At 35.4% G+C, this 19,398-nt stretch overlaps 1 protein-coding gene across 1 annotated transcript in view; it reads left to right on the top strand.

Annotated features, from left to right (window-relative positions):
- Positions 1 to 19,398, top strand: part of Diap1 (Death-associated inhibitor of apoptosis 1) — a 71,195-nt gene that overhangs the window by 18,144 nt on the left and 33,653 nt on the right. The window contains exons 3-4 of the mRNA XM_081729581.1: positions 12,249 to 12,410; positions 17,342 to 17,523. Of these exons, the coding sequence (XP_081585707.1) occupies positions 12,249 to 12,410; positions 17,342 to 17,523 (344 nt within the window). The remainder of the gene's footprint in view (positions 1 to 12,248; positions 12,411 to 17,341; positions 17,524 to 19,398) is intronic.

Below are 19,398 nucleotides of genomic sequence, written 5' to 3'. Positions count from 1 at the left end.
TGGATATGAGAGCACTAGGGCACAAATAGAAGTAGTAACACTAATACTGCACGCAGTCGAAATGAAATACTGGCACTAGTCACTTGGTATGCTGGAATACTCGGGCGACAAACACTTGAAGATATCACAGACAGTGGTGAGGCTTCCAAATTGTGTAGCAGGCGACAGAAGAGTTCGTCGGAATTTCCTGACTATAGTATATCATTTATAGAAAACGTCGGCGGTGGTACTCTAGATGCGTTGTAACGCACTGGCCAATGAAGTGGACATGACAAATCCACATGGTGTCCACGACAGTTGCACTCGAGGGTCGTAATGGTGGCGGAGTTGTGGACAGCAGACTAATAGACATGGGGAAGAGAACAAAGGAACTGGTGAGGGCTCCACGTCAAACAAAGACGCAGGATCCACTTGCATTCAATCGAGATCCCCACGCGTGCAGCATCAGTCCTCCGTCTACCCTCAGTCAGCTCGAACTGGCTCTTCCTCTCCCGTTACATAGGGTTTAAATTTTTTTCCCTGTTTGCCAGATAGAGCCATCTAATAGGCCAATGCACCATCTAGCACAGCTACTATGCCTCTTTCATACCAACAAAAATATTTCTTAAAAGGAAATATACAGTAAATTCGGAATTGACATTCAAAAGTTTTCAGACTGTAATAAATGTCATCATTGATAGAGCTAAAAGCACTAGAAAAAGCTGTCACCAGTGAAGATAAGACAGTAACGGTGATTTCAGATAAGAAATGCTTCAATTGAAATTACAGTTTGGAAATACATGGAATTTTCCAATTTATCAGTGATGGGGATTACCAGATAGATCGTAGAATTCTTATACTACTATGAACTGAGAAAACTGTACAGTTGGAGAGTAAGTTATTTCACCTATCTGGTTTTGAAAGTATATTGGGCCAATCTTCAATGCAAAATTAATTTGCTGTGGAACTTACATATTAAGTTATAAAAACACTCTTCGGAAGCTTATGTACAGACTAAAAACTTATTTGCGGAAACAATCACACATTGCCGAAAACGCCTTCAAAATTGAAAGTAAAATAATAAATACTATTTAAAATAGAATTTACATCTATTTGCAATGTTTTCTGCTTAAACAAATTTTATTATTTCAGTAGAGGATGAAGAAAAGTGGATATGTTGTTACAGTCGCTGGTCTGTCAGGTTTAAAAAGTATATATCTTTACATGATTTCTCTAGCTTAAGAGTGCATGTATAAACCAGTTTGAGTGCTGCTTTTATACAACGCACAGAAGTCCAATTAGAAATTCAACAATAGAAAATTTGTTTGGAAGTAAAATACGAAAGAAAGAAAAAAATAAAAACATTAAAATTCAATTCACTTTCGTTTCTGATATATAAAAATGAGGTTCTATTTAAACCATTCATATTAGCGAAGACTTGTTATTTCTTTTCAAAATGCTCAGCCAGAGAAACAACTATAAATAAAAAGTTTAATACTCACTGCAGACCAAATGTTGATTTAAGAAGTAGTTTCGAAAATTACTATTTCCATCCTCAGCTTAGCAGTTCAGAAAAGAAAATACAAAAATGGACAAGAAATACGGATGGGTGAAAAAGTAAATCACTTCCCATCAAAGGAAAGTTGCATACATGTTTGTTCACCGCTCACTGATCACTGTTCTTGTTTACTGTTTTAGTGTTTCTTTCCAACCGGCTGAAATACGGGCTAAAAAGATCGTTCCAAATTGTATTTATGTCACCTCTGTCTAAATTAAATGCAGGTCTTTCTTTATAAACATAGTAGGCTTCTTTAATTTTACGTTCTGTCATTGTTTTTGTTTAACTAACATTAGTTCTTTCAAAACGTCTAAAACGTACAAAACAATAAGTTTACATTATCTATAGAAAAAGATTTTCATTGATTCATTCGAACAAACGAAACTTAAAATCCACATGGACAATCTGAGCATGAAAAGAAATGTCATTTTCACTAACCACATCGCTATCATCATCATCACTAACCACGAAAGAAGCACAGTGACATAAGATAACTACACTTTAAAAAAAAGGAAGGGGAAACCTAGGCGAAGGTAACAAAAAAAGACGGAGAAAGTGTTGTGTTACATTGTAATTCGTAGTACACATAGGTATTTCACTGTGTAATTAACTCCCATTCTTCTTGTTTTCAGTAAGACCCCAGCCTCCTGTTTTCATGCTTGTGATTTGACAGTGTTGCCACGAAAGCCAGTATTCGATGATTGACGATTGATCAATGAATTCGTAATGCAATAGAATTTCGAGCACAGTATACTACAAGTTTGAGTAGTTTTTGTGTTCGTTTATAAAACACATTCGATAACCTACTTTGACAATGTTAACATTAAAAGCTAATCTCTATAATCGTCGTCATTCACTTAACATCTACGTCAAACTCCTTAAGCTAGAAGCTTTAATTTTGGGTAATACATAGGATCTGTGATGTAAGGAAGAACTTTTGGAAATTCGACTTGGAAGGGAGGAAATGGGGGAAGGGGATTCAGTTATTATATTAAGATACCCACATCTCGGAACCCCTTAATGTTAGGAATATGAAATTTGGTATTTAGACTTATTTAAAATGAGTTGACACGTGTTTTAGTGTTTCACCTAAAGGAAAAGAAAACTGAATGGGGGCTACCGTTATATTTCCACATCTCGAAATCCCTTAAGTTTAGGAACCTATTGATATTAAGATTTTTAATTTAAAATAATTGAACACGTTTCGATTTTTAGACTTCTAAACTATGCTATGCATAAGTGTGAGAAGTTTATAGAACGGTTATGTCCGTCCGTCGACGGGTATCAGAGCAAAAACGGTAAGAGATATCGAGAAGCGATTTTTTGCAATCGATTCCAGCGTCCCAAAAATAGGTTCCGTTTCCTCCGTTAACCATCTATTTAAACCGGAAGTGGTTCAGATTAGCAGTTTCCGGTTTGAATTTTATCGCCATAGAACGAAAACAGTAATAGATAGCAAAAAGCTATTTTCTTGCAAACGATTCAACTTCTCAAGGCGACATATAGTGACTATCTATAGCACACCACCAAAGCCGGAAGTGATTCAAATTTACTGTTCCATTTTCAATACTGATTTTCGCAGAGCCAAAACTATAAGAGATATCGAGATGCAATTTTTGCAATCGATTCAGCGGCCTAGTAATAGATTATATCTCCTCCGTTAACCTTCTATTCAAACCGGGAGTGGTTTGAATCAATCGTTTCCAGTTTGAACCCTCACACCATAGAACAAAATGATGATAGCGACAAACTTTTCTGCAGTTCATTCAGAACATATTACGACCCGCGGATATCTACCAAAACCGGAAGTGATTGAAATTTATTACAATTTGGTTTCAGTACTGATTTCCATAGAGCGAAAACGGTAATTGATATCGAAATGCGGTTTTTTTTTCTTTTTTTCTTTCTTTCTTCAGTCGATTCAACATCCCAAGAGTAGGTCCCATCTCTTCGGTTAGCCCTCGATTCAAACCGAAAGTGTCTCAAATTAACCATTTCCGGTTTAATATTCATCACCATAGAACAGAAACGGTGATAGAAAGTGACGAACTATTTCATGCAAGTGATGCAGCGTCTCAAGAGTAAATATATCACCACAATCCACAATACGCTATCAAAGCCGGAAGTGTTCGAATTTACTAGTACTTCCGGTTTTAGTGCCGATTTTTATAGAGCGAAAACTGTAAGTGATATCGAGATACGTATTTTTCAATCGATTCAGCATCCCAAGAATAGGTCCCATCTTCTCGGTTCAAAGCGGAAATGGTTCAAATTAACGATATTAAACTTAAGCATTTATCGCCATAGAATAAAAACAATGAGAGAGAGCGAGTAATATCTTTTTTTGATATGGATTCAGCATCGAAAGAACATGCTCTATCTTTGATCTTATTAATTTATTGCAGTCAGTAGTTACAGGTGTACTACTTCAAGTTTAAGTATCGCATTCGCATTGTTTGGAAGGCTATTGTGATTCACACTGTGAAACGAATCTCACATGTTTAAATATTTGACCTAGAAGAAAATAAAGGAGGTGGGAAGGAAAAGGGATGGGGCTTTCAATTATATTAAGACATCCATATTTCGGAATGCCTTCAGTTTAGAGACTCCCCGTACGAAGGGCGTGGACTTTGCTAGTCCTTATAATGTACATTGCGCACCAACTTTGAATTTGTGTATTAAAGTCAAGTCTTATCTGCGCTTACAGAGATTTCGGAAAGAAAAAAAATCGGACAGTTTCAGGAAATAAGACGGTTTGAGGCCTTCAAAATGCCGTGAATGTGTTTTCAAAATTGGTTTCTTAATTCACAGATGTCGAAACTTAATTTATAAGATCATAATGCAAGGTTTTGTAAAGTTCTAGGTTTTAAGGTACGTTTTAAAAATGCTAACTTATTTTGTAGCATAGTGGAAATTGCGCTTTCTAAATTTATTTTGATAAGAACGGAGACGTGTATTTTTATCAGAAAATAGCTTCATTTGTAATATGCATTATTAAAATGTCTGTTAATTTTGTTTTGTAACGAATCAGTTCTTGAGTGCCACAGGGTTCCATTGACGACTATAGTGTGTCCAAAAGAAGAGGCAATTGTTTCGATTGTGCGATGGTGAGTCACGGAACGGTGAGATCAAGATTTGTGTTATCTTTGTGGATATGTGATTTAACATGAATTCACTTCCTGGCTGGACTAATGGAAATTTATGTGGAAGTCCGGTGGTGGAAGAAGAGACAGAAGAAATCGGTTATTTCTCTATAGTTATTTGAATTATGACTGTTTAATGATTATCATGTACCTTGTGAGTTCGTGAGTCTGGATTCAATTTCTAGTTGAGCCAGGCTTCCTCAGCCTTTATAGTAGATCGTCACTGTGCATTGGCAGGGTACTATTGATGATAATATCAGTTACTTTAAAGTCTGGTGCCTGAAAATTTCTTGCATTTCCAAGGTTCAGGCTCTTGCGTAGAGCTTTTGTGACGGAGGAAGCAAGAAGGAAATATAAAGAAATAGACTCACCTGGGAAGATAAGTGAAGAAAACATCTTGTCAATTGCTGCTTGTTATTCGTTAGGTAGTCGTAATACGCTGTGAAATAGCAGGCCCAAGTCATGCATTCTTTTGTTCAGGCAGGAAACTTTGCCAACTTATGTCGATACTTTTGTTACTGTTGTTGTCAATACTTTACTTATTTTTATTTTTCAATTATCGTTTCCCATTCTTTATTAACCAGCGCTTATGTATGTTTAGGATGTTTTCTTGAAGAGTAAACAGCTTACCAGAAACAAGTATTCTTATTTCTTTCTTAGCATCAAATAAAATTCGCAATTGGATTGGTTAACCAGTAAACTAAATGAGATCTTTATAACTTTTGAAGTTGGAACGTGAAAAGGCGCGAGAACTTGACCTACTTAGACGTTAACATGATACCAAGATTGTTACCAGAGTTCATACATGTACACTGCAGCTACATAGTGTGTACACTATACATATGCACATTTATCAGTGACTAACGTAGGAAAAAAATATTTATTTATTTACATGATACAAGGCTTTCATTTCTTTCGAATCGGATTGACTACTTATTATTTTGATTTGATTTGATTTGATTTTTAGTTTAGCGTCCCTTTCAACAGTGAAGCTCAGTGAGACGTGGACCTATAGCTTAACGTGGAATCTGAACCACATGATCTCCCGGGAGTCGAACCTGGGTCTCTGACGCCAAAGGCGCGTACTCTAACAGCTATTGATTACTTATGGAGGCTAGGCAATCTGAATGGATATCTTGTTTCCAATTTATTAAGTTGATAAATGTAAAATTTGACAAACATGAAACTGAGATCACTCTAAAATTAATAATAATAATAATAATAATAATGTTGGGTACCTTTATTCCCCAAATCGACGACTGAATTAAATATAATTTTTACATTGTATGGTTTATGCACAGCAGTACCTTCCTTTCCCGCTAAGGTTTGGATATGGCTACCACTATTACACGGATCACAGTGGAAACTCGGGAGTCTGTAGAATAAAATGCTACTGCGTGATGGCAGGGTATGTAAGAATAACGAAAAGAAATTTAAAGGTACTTTTCAAAGGACATCTTACAGATGCTGAAACAAAACACCCAGTTTCAGGCCTTTTGAAACAGGAAAAAGAAATTCAGTTGAATATTAGAGACTCAGAAATTTTGGAGCTGAGAATGAAACAGAAAGACTTAGTAGTTTCCAAAAATCTGTTTATTCTAAGACATCCGAAACTTAACATAGATTAGAAGTGGCTAAGGAATGGGAAACCGTAATTAAAAAACACATCCAATATTTTGATACAACAAAATATCAATATAAGTTGGCAACATTCGCTACCCAACAAAAGAACACATAACTTGAACCCGCCATTGCACAGCGTGCTACACCACCTCATTGACAAATAACAAGTAGCAGCGTAGGATTTTGTAATCACTTCACACAAAAAGTTTTTTTTTGGATGTCTGTTCGTCTGTCCGTTCGTCCTAATGTATGTACATTCATCTGTTCCTCGTACCAAGACAGATTTTAAATTTAAGGTTTCTGAGAGATCCTCTGAGAGGCAAGGTGTACTAGAAGGTGAAAATCGAAATTTGCGATTTTCTCGAAAACGACTGTAACAGTTTTGTTTATATTTCGTATGGTGTATATATAGTAAGTTCATTTTGGGCGACTTTTTCCAAAATGATTCTGGCGATTTTGTTCATATTTCGTTACGACCCTATATGAAATGTCATTCCTCCTTAAAAGATGTGCAAGGAGTGGCTCTTAGGTGATTTTTCTCCGGATGATTTTCTCACATACAACACACACACACACACACACATATATATATATATATATATATATATATATATATATATATATATATATATGGGTGATTCCACGAAAACACCATGGCATTTATTACTGAATGTATTTGTATGGTATATACCTTCTTTTCCTTGAGGAACCTACGCCTTAACGTAGAAAATTCGTACACAATTACTCACATGTACTGGTTAAAAAGTGGGCCGGTAAAGATAATTTATATTCGATTTTCTCAACTCCATGTCCATCTGAAAACTAAGGAATCCACGGTGTTGAGACAAGTTCACGGAGTTGATAATCCTATAGTGTTTGTTATGCTCATGCTCTTCCAAATATTTGTTCTTTCAACATATTGATAGAAATAAAGCTCGTTTATGGTCTAGTGACTAGTATGCTCGCTTTTTGTGCGTGGTTCTGGGTTTGTTTCCCGGTGGAAGCTCAAAAATTAATGGTGTTTACTTCGCACAGTGAGGCAATTGAAAAACTCATTTGAGTAGAGATGTACTGAAACCTGATCGCGCACACCATCACAACGGTCGTAGGAACCAACACGCTGACCACGTGTCATTCACACTCAAAGGCTGGCTGGTGGGTCCTAGCCCATTTAAGGAGTATTTCGCGGAAGTTCAGATTTGGGGCTGTCAGGTAGCCGGAGGTAAAACTTCAGTCAAGTCAAGATGGATGGTATCTGTTTTTAACCTATTGACGTCTCAAGCTTATGATCAGCTAATTCTTTTCTTTTTAGGGATTGTCGAAGAGTCTGAGGGCAATGTACGGACAGTCAATTTTATGACGCGGATCGGGAGAAATTTCTCCTGGCCTACTAAACCTGACGTTTAAAAAGCGTTGGCAGTTGTCATTCTGTGTAGACTAGAACAACCCTTCCCTGTTTCCTCAAGACATTTCCTTCATTGGAGTGGAAAATGAGGGCTACTTAACAAATAACATCGAATTATCCAAAGAAAACAGAAATGATGAGTGCCTTACACTGTCATTTAGTGTGCATTATACAGGGCGTTTCAAAACAATACCGACAACGTTTGGGAGGTGATTCCTAACACCAAGATAAGGTAAAAAGTATAGACCAATCTGGGTGCACAAATGCTTCCTTTCGCAGTTATAGGCTGCCGAAAACATGAAAAAAATGAACTTTAAAGGTCCATAGCATAAAACTATGGGACCTACCGTAGTCGGGTCAGACTTCACGTAGGAATTAGTATGTGCACTATCCAAATATTCATGTTTCAGAATCTTGCGGTACTTCCACAACAACTTTTATAGAAGTAGTTGGTGAGTACTTCAGATTATACGCCCGTAGCCAAACTCCCTCTATCAAAATTGCTTCGTGAGTACCTCAGGATTCTGAAACATATTTTTGGATAGTGCACATATTAGTTCCTAAGTGAAGTCGTGACCCGACTACGGCAGGTCTCAGTTTTAGAGCTATGGACCTTTAAAGTTAATTTTTTCATGTTTTCGGCAGCCTATAACTCCGAAAGGAAGCATTTGTGCACCCAGTTGTCTATACTTTTCGTCTTATCTTGGTGTCAGGAATCAGTTCCCAAACGATGTGTGGATTGTTTTGAAACACCTTGTATATATACCAAATATACACATACACTTACCAAATGTTGAAAAAGTATTGCACTTTTGACGTGTTGACTTGATCACACAGAGAAGACGGACGGTTTACATAAGCTCAGAAAACAAATGAAGTAGACAATAGACAGGTTTAGTGACTACTTCGTCAGTTTCGTAAGCTGATGTGAAAAGTTTATCCTCTCCATATGATAGTAAACATATTGAAAGCGCAATAATTTTTCAGTATTCGATAAGTGTATGTGTATTTCTTTTTTCTTATTTACGTCACATATTCATATATATATATATATATATATATATATATATATATATATATATATATATATATATATATATATATATATATATATATATATATATATATATATATATATATACTCAATTTTTGAACTTTCATTAGATATATTTTCATATGCTTGCAGTATTTTCTGGAGTATTTTTGCATAACAAATTACGTGTCATCTAGTTTGTTAGAATTTTATTCAACATAAGGAGAATAATTCTAACTTACAAAAACTATTGGAAAATAATTTCAATTTTTATGTAAATTATAAGCTTAATCGCTTATAAACCAAAACTTATCACCCAGATGTATCACGTTTCTCAACTCCACAGCAATTTTCAACTCCGTGTTAACTAATCTCAACTCCGTGACCTATGGTCTCAACTCCGTGGGTGCTGAAAAGTTTATTATTTTTTATTTACTACACCAATAACGATTCAGCTCTGCTGAACACCTAATTAACATGTACTTAGTAGTAGTAAGTGCATCTGATACTTTTTTCGAAATAGGCGACCATCAACGGAACAAAAATTTTCCAAGTGAAAATTTCCCTTTTTCGTGGAATCACCCATATATATATATAGTGGAATCACCCATATATACATTTATTCATTTTCGGAAAACTTCAAAAAAAAAAAAACTCATCCCCAAGAGTAAACTATCCCTTGTGGACTTAGCTACATTATAGGGTTACTAATGAAATATCTATGAAATATATATCATAGATGAAATATATATGAAATATATATTTCATAGATATTTCATTAGTAACCCTATAATGTAGCTAAGTCCACAAGGGATAGTTTACTCTTGGGGATGAGTTTTTTTTTTTTTTTTTAAAGTTTTCCGAAAATGAATAAATGTTTTAGTAATGACTGCAGCGTAACTTAATTTAAGGAATGGAAACGAAAAACTTAAGTGTGATTGTCCATACCTTTTGTTATGAACAAAGCTCTAGGGAAAAGCCGAAAGTTTGGAAGTGCAAGAAATTTTGAGAAATCAGAATTTAAAGTGAGATGATATGTAAGATTGAGGAGGTAGATCGAAAGATTTATTGCTTAAGCTGGCTATTGTCTTGAGATTTTCGTGGCTTTTCTCAGTCGTATAAAAACTAGTTCTGTAATGCCTCCGGTTATTTATATTTTTGAAATCCGTGGTTTTTTATTTACTGGAACTGATTTCTGACTTCTGAAACTAAACATACATGAAGCGCAGAGTAACAATAAATATTGTATTTTTATATTTTGTTTTGTACAATTTAGATCGGTTAATTTGTTTGAAAAATTCAAATACATTCTAGATTGAGATATTTATCTTGCTAAGGCTGCTCTTTTGATTCGGATTCGAAATCCTCCGATTGTAATGGTGAATTACTTTATCCTAAACAAATCAGAGTCATTTCAAAAGTTCTAAACGTAAAGCTCAATATATGATGATTTTTAAGGAGCTAATGCAAACTGATGGTTAATTTAAATTAACCAATAGTGCAGGATGCATATATTCTTACGACTGCTAACTGAAGTATGTAACATTCTAAAAGCATAAACAAAAGATAGCATATTTTATGTGCAGAGTATATGAAAGCATTGTTTTCTTTTATTGAAGGCTGTACCATACATAATGTTTGAAACAGGTAAAGACAGCAAAGAAATACTTATTAAAATGCGATAAGGGCCAAAAGCTAACTTGACAAAACATTCTCCTTTGGAAAATTTACAAAATTGCCAATTAAAATTAAGTTCAGTAGATGTAAATAATTTGTGTATTTTGTTTCCTTTCCACAATAATTGAACTTTTTTTCCTATGAGCAAACAACGGAAAAAGTATTAACCCTTTTAAATTATGGCTTTTTTTAGGTATTTTGTAGACTTTCACTCAATCATCTATTGCGTTAAGACTATTTATCGTAGGATCATGGTTCATACTCCGTTTTGTTTCTAGTAAAGCAGTGTTTCCAACTGCGTCCGTAAAATTTCCCTAAAGTGTACCAAATGCGGGAAATTTCCGCTCAAAGTGGGGAAAAGGGATTTTCTTTTTTAAAAATCCCTGATACGATCATGCGAATGCTACTAAAAAAATTTGCTTTATGGTGAAGAGAATGAGATACAAACAAAGAATGGCTTTGGGATGAATAGTTTTGATGCTACAGCCGATTTACATATTTTACCTTGATAATACCTTTTTAGTGAATTTCTATACTATCATCATCATCATCAAGACTGTTCATTGTAGGAACATTAATTGTACCTCGTTTTCTTTGCCATGAGCCAGTCTTTCAAACGGTACCACTCACATGTCTCTAGCGTGTACCATAGTAAAAAAAAATCGCGAAAAAGGGACATTTTTGTCAAAAAAAATCCCTTTCCCCCCGATTTTGGGCCCCTCCACTAGCTAGAGACATGCGAGTGGTTCCGTTTGAAAGACTGGTTCATGCCAAAGAAAACGAGGTACGTATCATGACTTTACAATAAATAGTGATAGTACTGTAGATACTTTACTAAAGTAATTGACTAAAAATGTGTAAAAATCTTGAAAGAATATGAGTTTGATTGGTTTAACCCCCTTGATGAAACTCAGCGTACGCCACTGACGTATTATAATTTATAGTATTTTAATAAAGAAAGAACAAGTATGTCACGATATCGTGGGCGGACAGAAAAGTGTCATTAGTAAAAAAAAAAAAAAAAAAAAAAAAAAAAAAAAAAAAAAAAGTTGGGAACCACTGCATTAAACCTATTAATGAAAATCTTCTCACATTATTTCTACGAACATCCTCACAATCTACACGAATTTTTTTCATCGTTATGCTTGCAAACGCTATAACGTCATGATGAGATCCACAATATATTTCTCGGATTTACAAAGGAGTTATGAATATCTTTTCGCTGTATTTTTTATATAGGGAGACTTACTGTATATTGACATCAAAGGGACCTGTTGTTATAAATTAGTGTCGTAACCGTGATGAGGATCAGACATCGAAGGTTGGGAATGAATCAGGTACTAAGTATAGTATAAAATCACTGGGCTTATGCGGAATTAGTTGATCCAACTGAATATTTGACGCAGTAGCCGAGGTGTAGCAGAAACCGATGTCGTTATAATCAAGTACGTATATACTTACAAACTCCCTGATGTCATAACGTCATGATATATCTATTCAGATATGTTCGAATATTTAATTTACATCTATCGAGTTTGAATAAAGGTAGTACGAGTTCGCAACTTTTATTCGGAGGATTTCGAATTCAGAGGACGAGTTGCCGTAAAGTAGGTTGTGTTCTTGTTATCGAAATCTGGACATTGCGTAGATTATTTATTGAAAATTGTATATAAATATATTTTAAAGAACGTATTACTCACAAAAGCCAAAGGGAAAGTAGTAAGTACTTGCTTTAAACAAATATTCCAGGTTATGTTTGAAGAAATAAAATTATTTGCAATAATAATAATAAAACTTCATTTGATACAACTTGAATTATTTCTTTTTCAGGTCCTACGTCAGAATTTGCTGCTCTTGGTGCGTATGAATGTCGCGGACCCCAGCATAAGCAATACTGCACAGAGGAGTTGCGATTAAGGTCGTTTGAACATTGGCCCGTTTCTATAAAACAGCGCCCTGAAAATTTAAGTGAGGCTGGTTTCTTCTACACAGGTAAGAATGGCTTTAAGATAATATAATATAGCCTTTTGCCAGTAATATAATGTAGCCTTTTGCCAAATGGGAACGTTTCGGTAAAAGATTATTACTTTCCAGGGCGGAGATCCTTAACAGGAATCGAACGTTGTCTGTGGCACTAAGTCCCAGGGTTCATCATCTGAATATCTTTATTTTTCTTACTTCCAGTAGTATTTCATAAATTATTCCTTGTATTTATATACTCTCCTACATGAGCACTAACCGGTATCATTACGTAGCTGACTAATAATAATTAAAGGAACATTACTTCTAAATCTTGTATGCTTCACATGTTCCGTGATGGAATTACAAAACTGTGACCTTGTATTTATTATTGTTTGAACGAAAGATTTGTGTTGAAGAAATGAGACAATTTCTGCATCTTTAAATTTCACGGCAAAATAAAAGGAAGGAAATTGATATAGTGATTACTAATATTATAATCTCTTGTCTGTTAATTATTAATTTTAAAGAAACATAATATTATATCATACATTGAAGCATAATATTAATGTAACACAACAATACACTGAGCAAGGCTATTGTAATAATAATATAAAAAACACAATCACATTGTGCTTTTTGTATTATTACCACGATAGCCTTACTCAATGTGTTGCGTTAGCTTAACAATATGGAAACAAAACCTGCTAGAATAGTTACATAATATTAACTGCACGATTTATTGAAGTAAAACTACTAATTCAGAAACTAATATTAGTTACTCTTCCATTATAAAGGGGGAAAAAAAGAGTGATTTTTACATTTACATATTGTTGGTTGATTTCTTGTTTAGGAGATACGAAAATTAATGTTGTGGAATGCTAAATATTGTATTACATTGTGTTAAAATAAAAGAAATAAAAGAAAAGGTACTTACTTTGTAATGCAGACCGTCGTCCCAGTTACCTTAACAGTTGAATTAGAGATGACAAAATGGAGTACTTTTGAGAATCGAGTCCATACTCTATTCTTCAGCAAGAGAATCGATTTTGTACTCGGATCGAAATCAGCTTTCTCCTTATCCAATAACTTCTACTTCTCCCTGCTCTTGCAGTCTGTGTGTTAGTGTCAGACAGCATGTATTCCATGTAAAGTTTAAAAAAGAAAAAAAAAGTTTGTAGTGTTAAATACGTTGTGCTTTGTGTGTTAAAGCACGCAATACGAATGAGAGAACAGTCTCCTACATCGGCCAATCTCATTAAATTATATATCCCCTTAAAATGTCTGTATATATATATTCCCAACTACTTTGCACTTCAATGCTTGCTTCGATTCAAGCCAATGAGTCCACGCGTAGATAATCGGATATCTGAACTCAGGTATGGGAAAGCGATTCCCGAGTGCAAACAAATAGATTCTGCAGCCAGATGTCCTTGAGTATTTGGTTTATGAAAAGCGAATACAGACAGACTCGAGACGGGCTACACTTGCATGGAAGTATAGGAAACCAGATGTGTTATCAGCTTATTTTGTTTGCTAGGTCAGTCAACCTTGAGCAAAGGAATACTATTAATACTGTTAAAGGCACCAATATACAGTGCAAGATAGTCACTCTCTGAATTGCATTTGTTTCAGTGGATTTTTTAAAATACATATGTATATTTACTATAATAATTGTAGTAAATAGAAAAGGAATAGCTGGGCCCAAGTACAAAAATTAGAAGTGTTGTAGTGTCCCTTCGTGGCGTGAGCTTTTTATAAGCGTGCTCCCCAGTTCAATTCTCTGTGGGGATTACTTGCCTCAAATAAAAATGCTATTCATGGTTCGTAATCCAGCTTTAGCAATAGTTCGATTCCCGGTGGGAGAGCACAGAAAAATAATTCTAGTCATTCACTTAAATCAGTCATATGTCTCCTTGAGTGGAAAGTACGTGAGACGTTAAACTTTAAATAATAGTAATAATAATAATTTCATTTTCCAATTTAAAGTGTAATCCAAACCAGATTTTCTTCCACAAAATTTTGTCCGGGGTCAAAATCAAAATGTAACGGGGCCGTACTTTAACTTACCTTAGTTTCTGTGGAGCAAAGCCTTCCGGAAGTATGCCTGGAAAAAACACTCAACGGAGCCACCTTAATATGCTCAATGCTGTCCACCAACAGTCGAATCCTGTGATCAATGCTCCAAAGGCGCACGCGTTACCCACTAGACCAGCAAGGCTCGAATATTATCATTTACGTAATGTATTTATAAAGGATTAATTACATTTGTTAAGTCTTTCTTCACTGTTCCAAAATGGGGGGGGGGGGGGGGGCGGTGGCTCAGTGGTAGAGCGTTCACCTCCGGTGCTTGGGGTCCCTGGTTCGATCTTGTGATGGACAAACACGCCGTGTAGATCTTGTGATGGACAAACACCATGCTCGTGGGTTTTCTCGAGTTCTCCCGTTTCCTCCCACTTTCTTCATTCCACCATTTCATTCATTTCTCATTATCACAGTCTCCTTTAGCCTAAGCGGCATAACCGTGGGACGTAAAACTTAAAGATTTCATTTTTCATTTTATTTCTGTTCCAAAATAGTTCGTTCCTGGATTTGAAATTCTCTCCAGCTAAAAGAATTCGGATAAAGGTAGTTCTGACTCTCCAACATGAATAAATACAACCATTCCGCGGTATAGAAAAGAGCACGTTACGTGTCCAGACACATTGAAATTCACTGTTTTGCACTTCGTTGCTGTTTGCTTTTTCTCCTGGACACGGATATCATCTTGTTTCGGATTTATTACTTCGTCATTGGCTTGCTTTATTAGGTATCCGTTTCACGTATATCGGAATGAGAAAGGACATAAGCTACTCTAACGAATTTAGTCAAGGCTTACGTTAGAGTATTTTCCCATGAGTTTTAGTTGTGAACAGCAGAAAAGTGTTTCGTGTGCGCGACATGTTCGTTAATGCATTGCCAGCGAGGTGAACCAGTTAATGAGCATAATCAAAAGATTTAGAATCTATTCCAGTGAAAGCGAGTACTGTGTGTTCTTGAATGCGGGTCCAGTAATGTATGCCATGAAGCTACAAATGACTAGCAATCATTTGAGTTTAGTTTGAAATTAGTTTGCAAATATTTTGAGTGTAGTCGATTTTCACTGGACTGTCAAGTCAGCATAGCTACTTTTCCTTTCATATTATGGATTCTTATTAATAGCATAAGAGAAATTTTCGACGGCATAATCCCGCACAAACAATTAATGACCGTTAAAGCCTAATTTAAAACTAGTTTGGAAAATGTTTGATTGATGGTGATTTTCACTTACTATCAAGTCAGCGTCACCAGTTTATTTCTGTTTTCACTTATTCCGGGTAATAATACAAACAAAAATTTTAACTACACAATTCAGCACAAATGCAGCACAATTGTTTTGAAACAGTTTTGGAACTTTTGAGATACATTTTACTCAATGACTATTTTCACTTGACGTCAAGCCAGCATCGCCACCTAATTTTTGATTAGCATTCTGATTATTGGGAAGAGAGAAGTCTCAATAGCCTGATTCAGCACAAACGTATCATAACTGATAAAACGTAATTTAAAATTCGGTTGGAAAGCATATAGTGTAATCAAACCGAGTATTCAATCGATTCCAAAGGAATCGAATAGAATCGATTCTCGTATTCGATTCTGCCTCTAGTTTGGATGGGTCACAGAAAGGAAGCTACAACATGAAAGAGGGAAAATAAGATTAATATGTAAAACGTAGATCAGATGTTTTGTTACAGTATCTTTAAATGTGTATTGTGTATGTATATGTTTTGTACTGTTTGGTTCAGGTTTACATCTTGAAATATTAACTGAATTGCGAAAAATTTAGTAATCATTGTAGCTTTATTATGGCTACATTGTAGCTTTATCTAGGTCTACGTTAATCACTGCATGTTCGATTCTTTTGGGTACGGACCCTCCCCATTCCGCATCTGGATGCGTTTTTCTGCATGAGGTATTACTTCAAGCTGCCGATTCGGGCCGTTTACGTTGCCTATTGTGATTGTTTCCGCGTTCTTGCAGAGCGACGTATGACAGTTTCTCCCGTTAAGTGCTTTCACGTATTTGACTGTTTACATCGCTCATCATCGTCTGCTACGTTGAAGAAGGTCCGCTTATAATGCTGGAAGAAACATCGAATGAAAACTGTCAACAGTACGGGACTCTTATCACAGTGACGACGAGAGAGGCGTGTCAGAAACATTGCTTCTAAGTCTCATGTATTTCACTTATATTTCATCTCACTTTACTAATTCTCTGCGTAATTGGTCGAAGAAAAGTGATAAAATTGTATTTAGAGAACCTTGCTATTTTCAGTGACAGTGCAGACAAATGAGTATGAAAATTATAAATTCCAGTTTTACTCTTGATTTACGTAGACTTTGATATTGCTTCAAAATTTTTCGACATCCTTCGTGCTGTCTTCTTCTGTAGTACTGAGGATTTAAAGTAACTAATTAGCAAGTGTTACTTTTTGAAATAAATGTAGTAAAAAAAGAAAAAAGCTGTGTACAAAACAGAATATCTTTGTATTATTTTTATTATTAGTATATCAACTACAAGATAAGAAATTTAGTTTACATAAGAAAATTGTTAGGAGCAGATGTGCTCCCGACGCATGACTTTATTAAATTGGATGTCCACCTTTGCCGGCTATAGTTAGTGTTCTGCAGTGCCAGAGTTTAATTCTCGTAATATAATATTATTGTTGTCTTCGTTGTAAGGTATTGATGAAGCTTTAGAAATGTATTATGTATGAGTTCTGATGCCGAAAATCACTGTAAAGCCAACAGATTGTTACATACTTCCGTTTGATTGAGAGTAATTTCTCGTACAAAATATTAAGTGTACATGCCGTGATTCTCTTATTTAAAATCTTCTGTTTTGGTTGCCTTCATGCTAAAGAACAATTTTCCCCCTAAATGTAGGTAAAGGAGACCAGACTATTTGCTACTACTGTGGTGGAGGCTTGAAAGATTGGGAAGACAATGATGATCCATGGGTAGAGCATGCACGATGGTTTGGCAAGTGTGCTTTTCTCAAACTGAAAAAGGGAGATGATTTTGTCAAACGTGTACATGCAAATTACTCTGGAATACGGTCATCTCATGTAAGTATACACATTTTTATTGCTTTGTATGTTTGTATGAGTGAATGTAATGTATTATTTGTATTTGCATATAGGTCATTCAACCAGGCTTCCCGGAATTTTTTTAATACAGTATAACCTCGTTAACACGAACTCGCTTAAGCCGAACACTCGGTTAGGACGAACAAAATTTCGGTACCGGCATCGCTGTACGTTACCTTACAGTAAGTTTTATCGGTTAACACGAATTTCGGTTAGCACGAATTACGAACTAATTTTTAGTCCCTTGAGTCAGTAAAGGTTTTGATTTAACGAACTTTCAATCTTTTTTTTTTTTTTTTTTTTTTTTAAAGATCATTTTTCTTATTTCAGATTTCACTCCAGATCAGTTTTGCCATACAGTATTTATACAGACGAAAATTGCCTTGTAAATGAGAGAAAAACCAGAAACAGGTATCTTTCCTCTCTTATGAGGTGTTGATTCTGTCCTCCGTCAAGCGCTGAACATGCAGGTGCTTGGCAGACGCGCTGGCGACAGCTCGAGACAAAACATCTCTCCCCTGTAACTCCAAATTGGTGACAGCAGTCATAAATATCTTTCCGTTACTAGCAGTACTCACCCTGCTAGCGGAGTTATCAATTTTATAACTTGACCTGGATTTTCTGCGTGGAAACTTTTGTTTTTTAATCTTCGGAGATAGGATAATAAACTTACCGTAGTGTTTTCACTTTTCAGAGGATGGTACCGAGACCGAAACTAGTCTCGATCTCGATCTTAAATCGAATTTGAGACCGAGGAGTGCTTTTCGAAATCGAGACGAGACTGAAACTCTCAGTCTCGTCTGTATACAATTCTGTGGATGGTATCAAGACCAAGACTACTCAGTCTCGTCTCGATACCATCTCTAGTGTTTTCTATGACATACATAATATACTGTAGTGGTATGTATAGTCTGTATACTGTAGTGCGTATGTATGGAGAAAATGTATTCGAATAATAAAATTTGGGTCCCCGGTTAACACGAATTCTTTTAACACGAACTCCTGATTTTTCAGTCCCTTGGAATTCGTGTTACCGAAGGTTTACTGTATTTATTTTTCTCTCTTCAAAAGAATGTGTTTCGTAGGTTTTAATTTTTAAAATATCACATTACGTTCGAAGTATTATTTAAAATTCTCTCTCTTAATTCTCCAAATTGAATTTTATTTATTAAAGGGAGAAGACTAATGTTGCTTGATAAATATGTAAACAAGATTTCATAATTCTTCCAAAATTCACTGTTTCGTCCATTTTGATGCACAACACAAGGATTCATTTTCAGAATATCAGAATGTACATGGATTAGTTTAAAAAAACACGTTTGTTAAAAGCTTTACGCGAAGAGTTAAAAGAGCAAAAGTGAACGAGAAGGAAAAAAGACGAACTCGCCGAAGGTGGATCAGAAGGCTAATGGAACAAATCATAAAATAATATTGACTGTTAGGCTGAGATTTTCACATTTTTTTTTTTTTTTTTTTTTTTTTTCATACAGGCTAAACTACCTCCAATGTCAGCAATGTTTCAAAAATGTCTCGAAAATAATTTTTGCCATTTACGATTCCCTGTTCAGCATAAGCTCTAAACTCCGATAAACAAAATATTTGTATCCGTCCGCTTGTCACAATTACGATTGGCTAGTAATGTATCACTCCCACTCCCCACGGGGAGGAGCAAATTATACACGTGCATTTTGACAATACTGTCTCGTATTGTCCAGATACTTACAGCAACAACAGAAAAGAAAGAAAAAACTCGCAAGATTAAAAAAAAATGAATATCGCTGGTAAACAGTTGTTACTTAGTGAGTAAAGGTTTGCCTTGTTGGTGTTTCACCACAACACTCGCGGAACCGGGAT

Source organism: Thermobia domestica, chromosome 1, assembly GCF_964235325.1.
Source record: "Thermobia domestica chromosome 1, izTheDome1.hap1.1, whole genome shotgun sequence".
Taxonomy (NCBI): Eukaryota; Metazoa; Arthropoda; class Insecta; order Zygentoma; family Lepismatidae; genus Thermobia; species Thermobia domestica.
The sequence above is the reverse complement of the archived record's forward strand: the minus strand, read 5'-3'. Positions and strand labels throughout refer to the sequence as shown.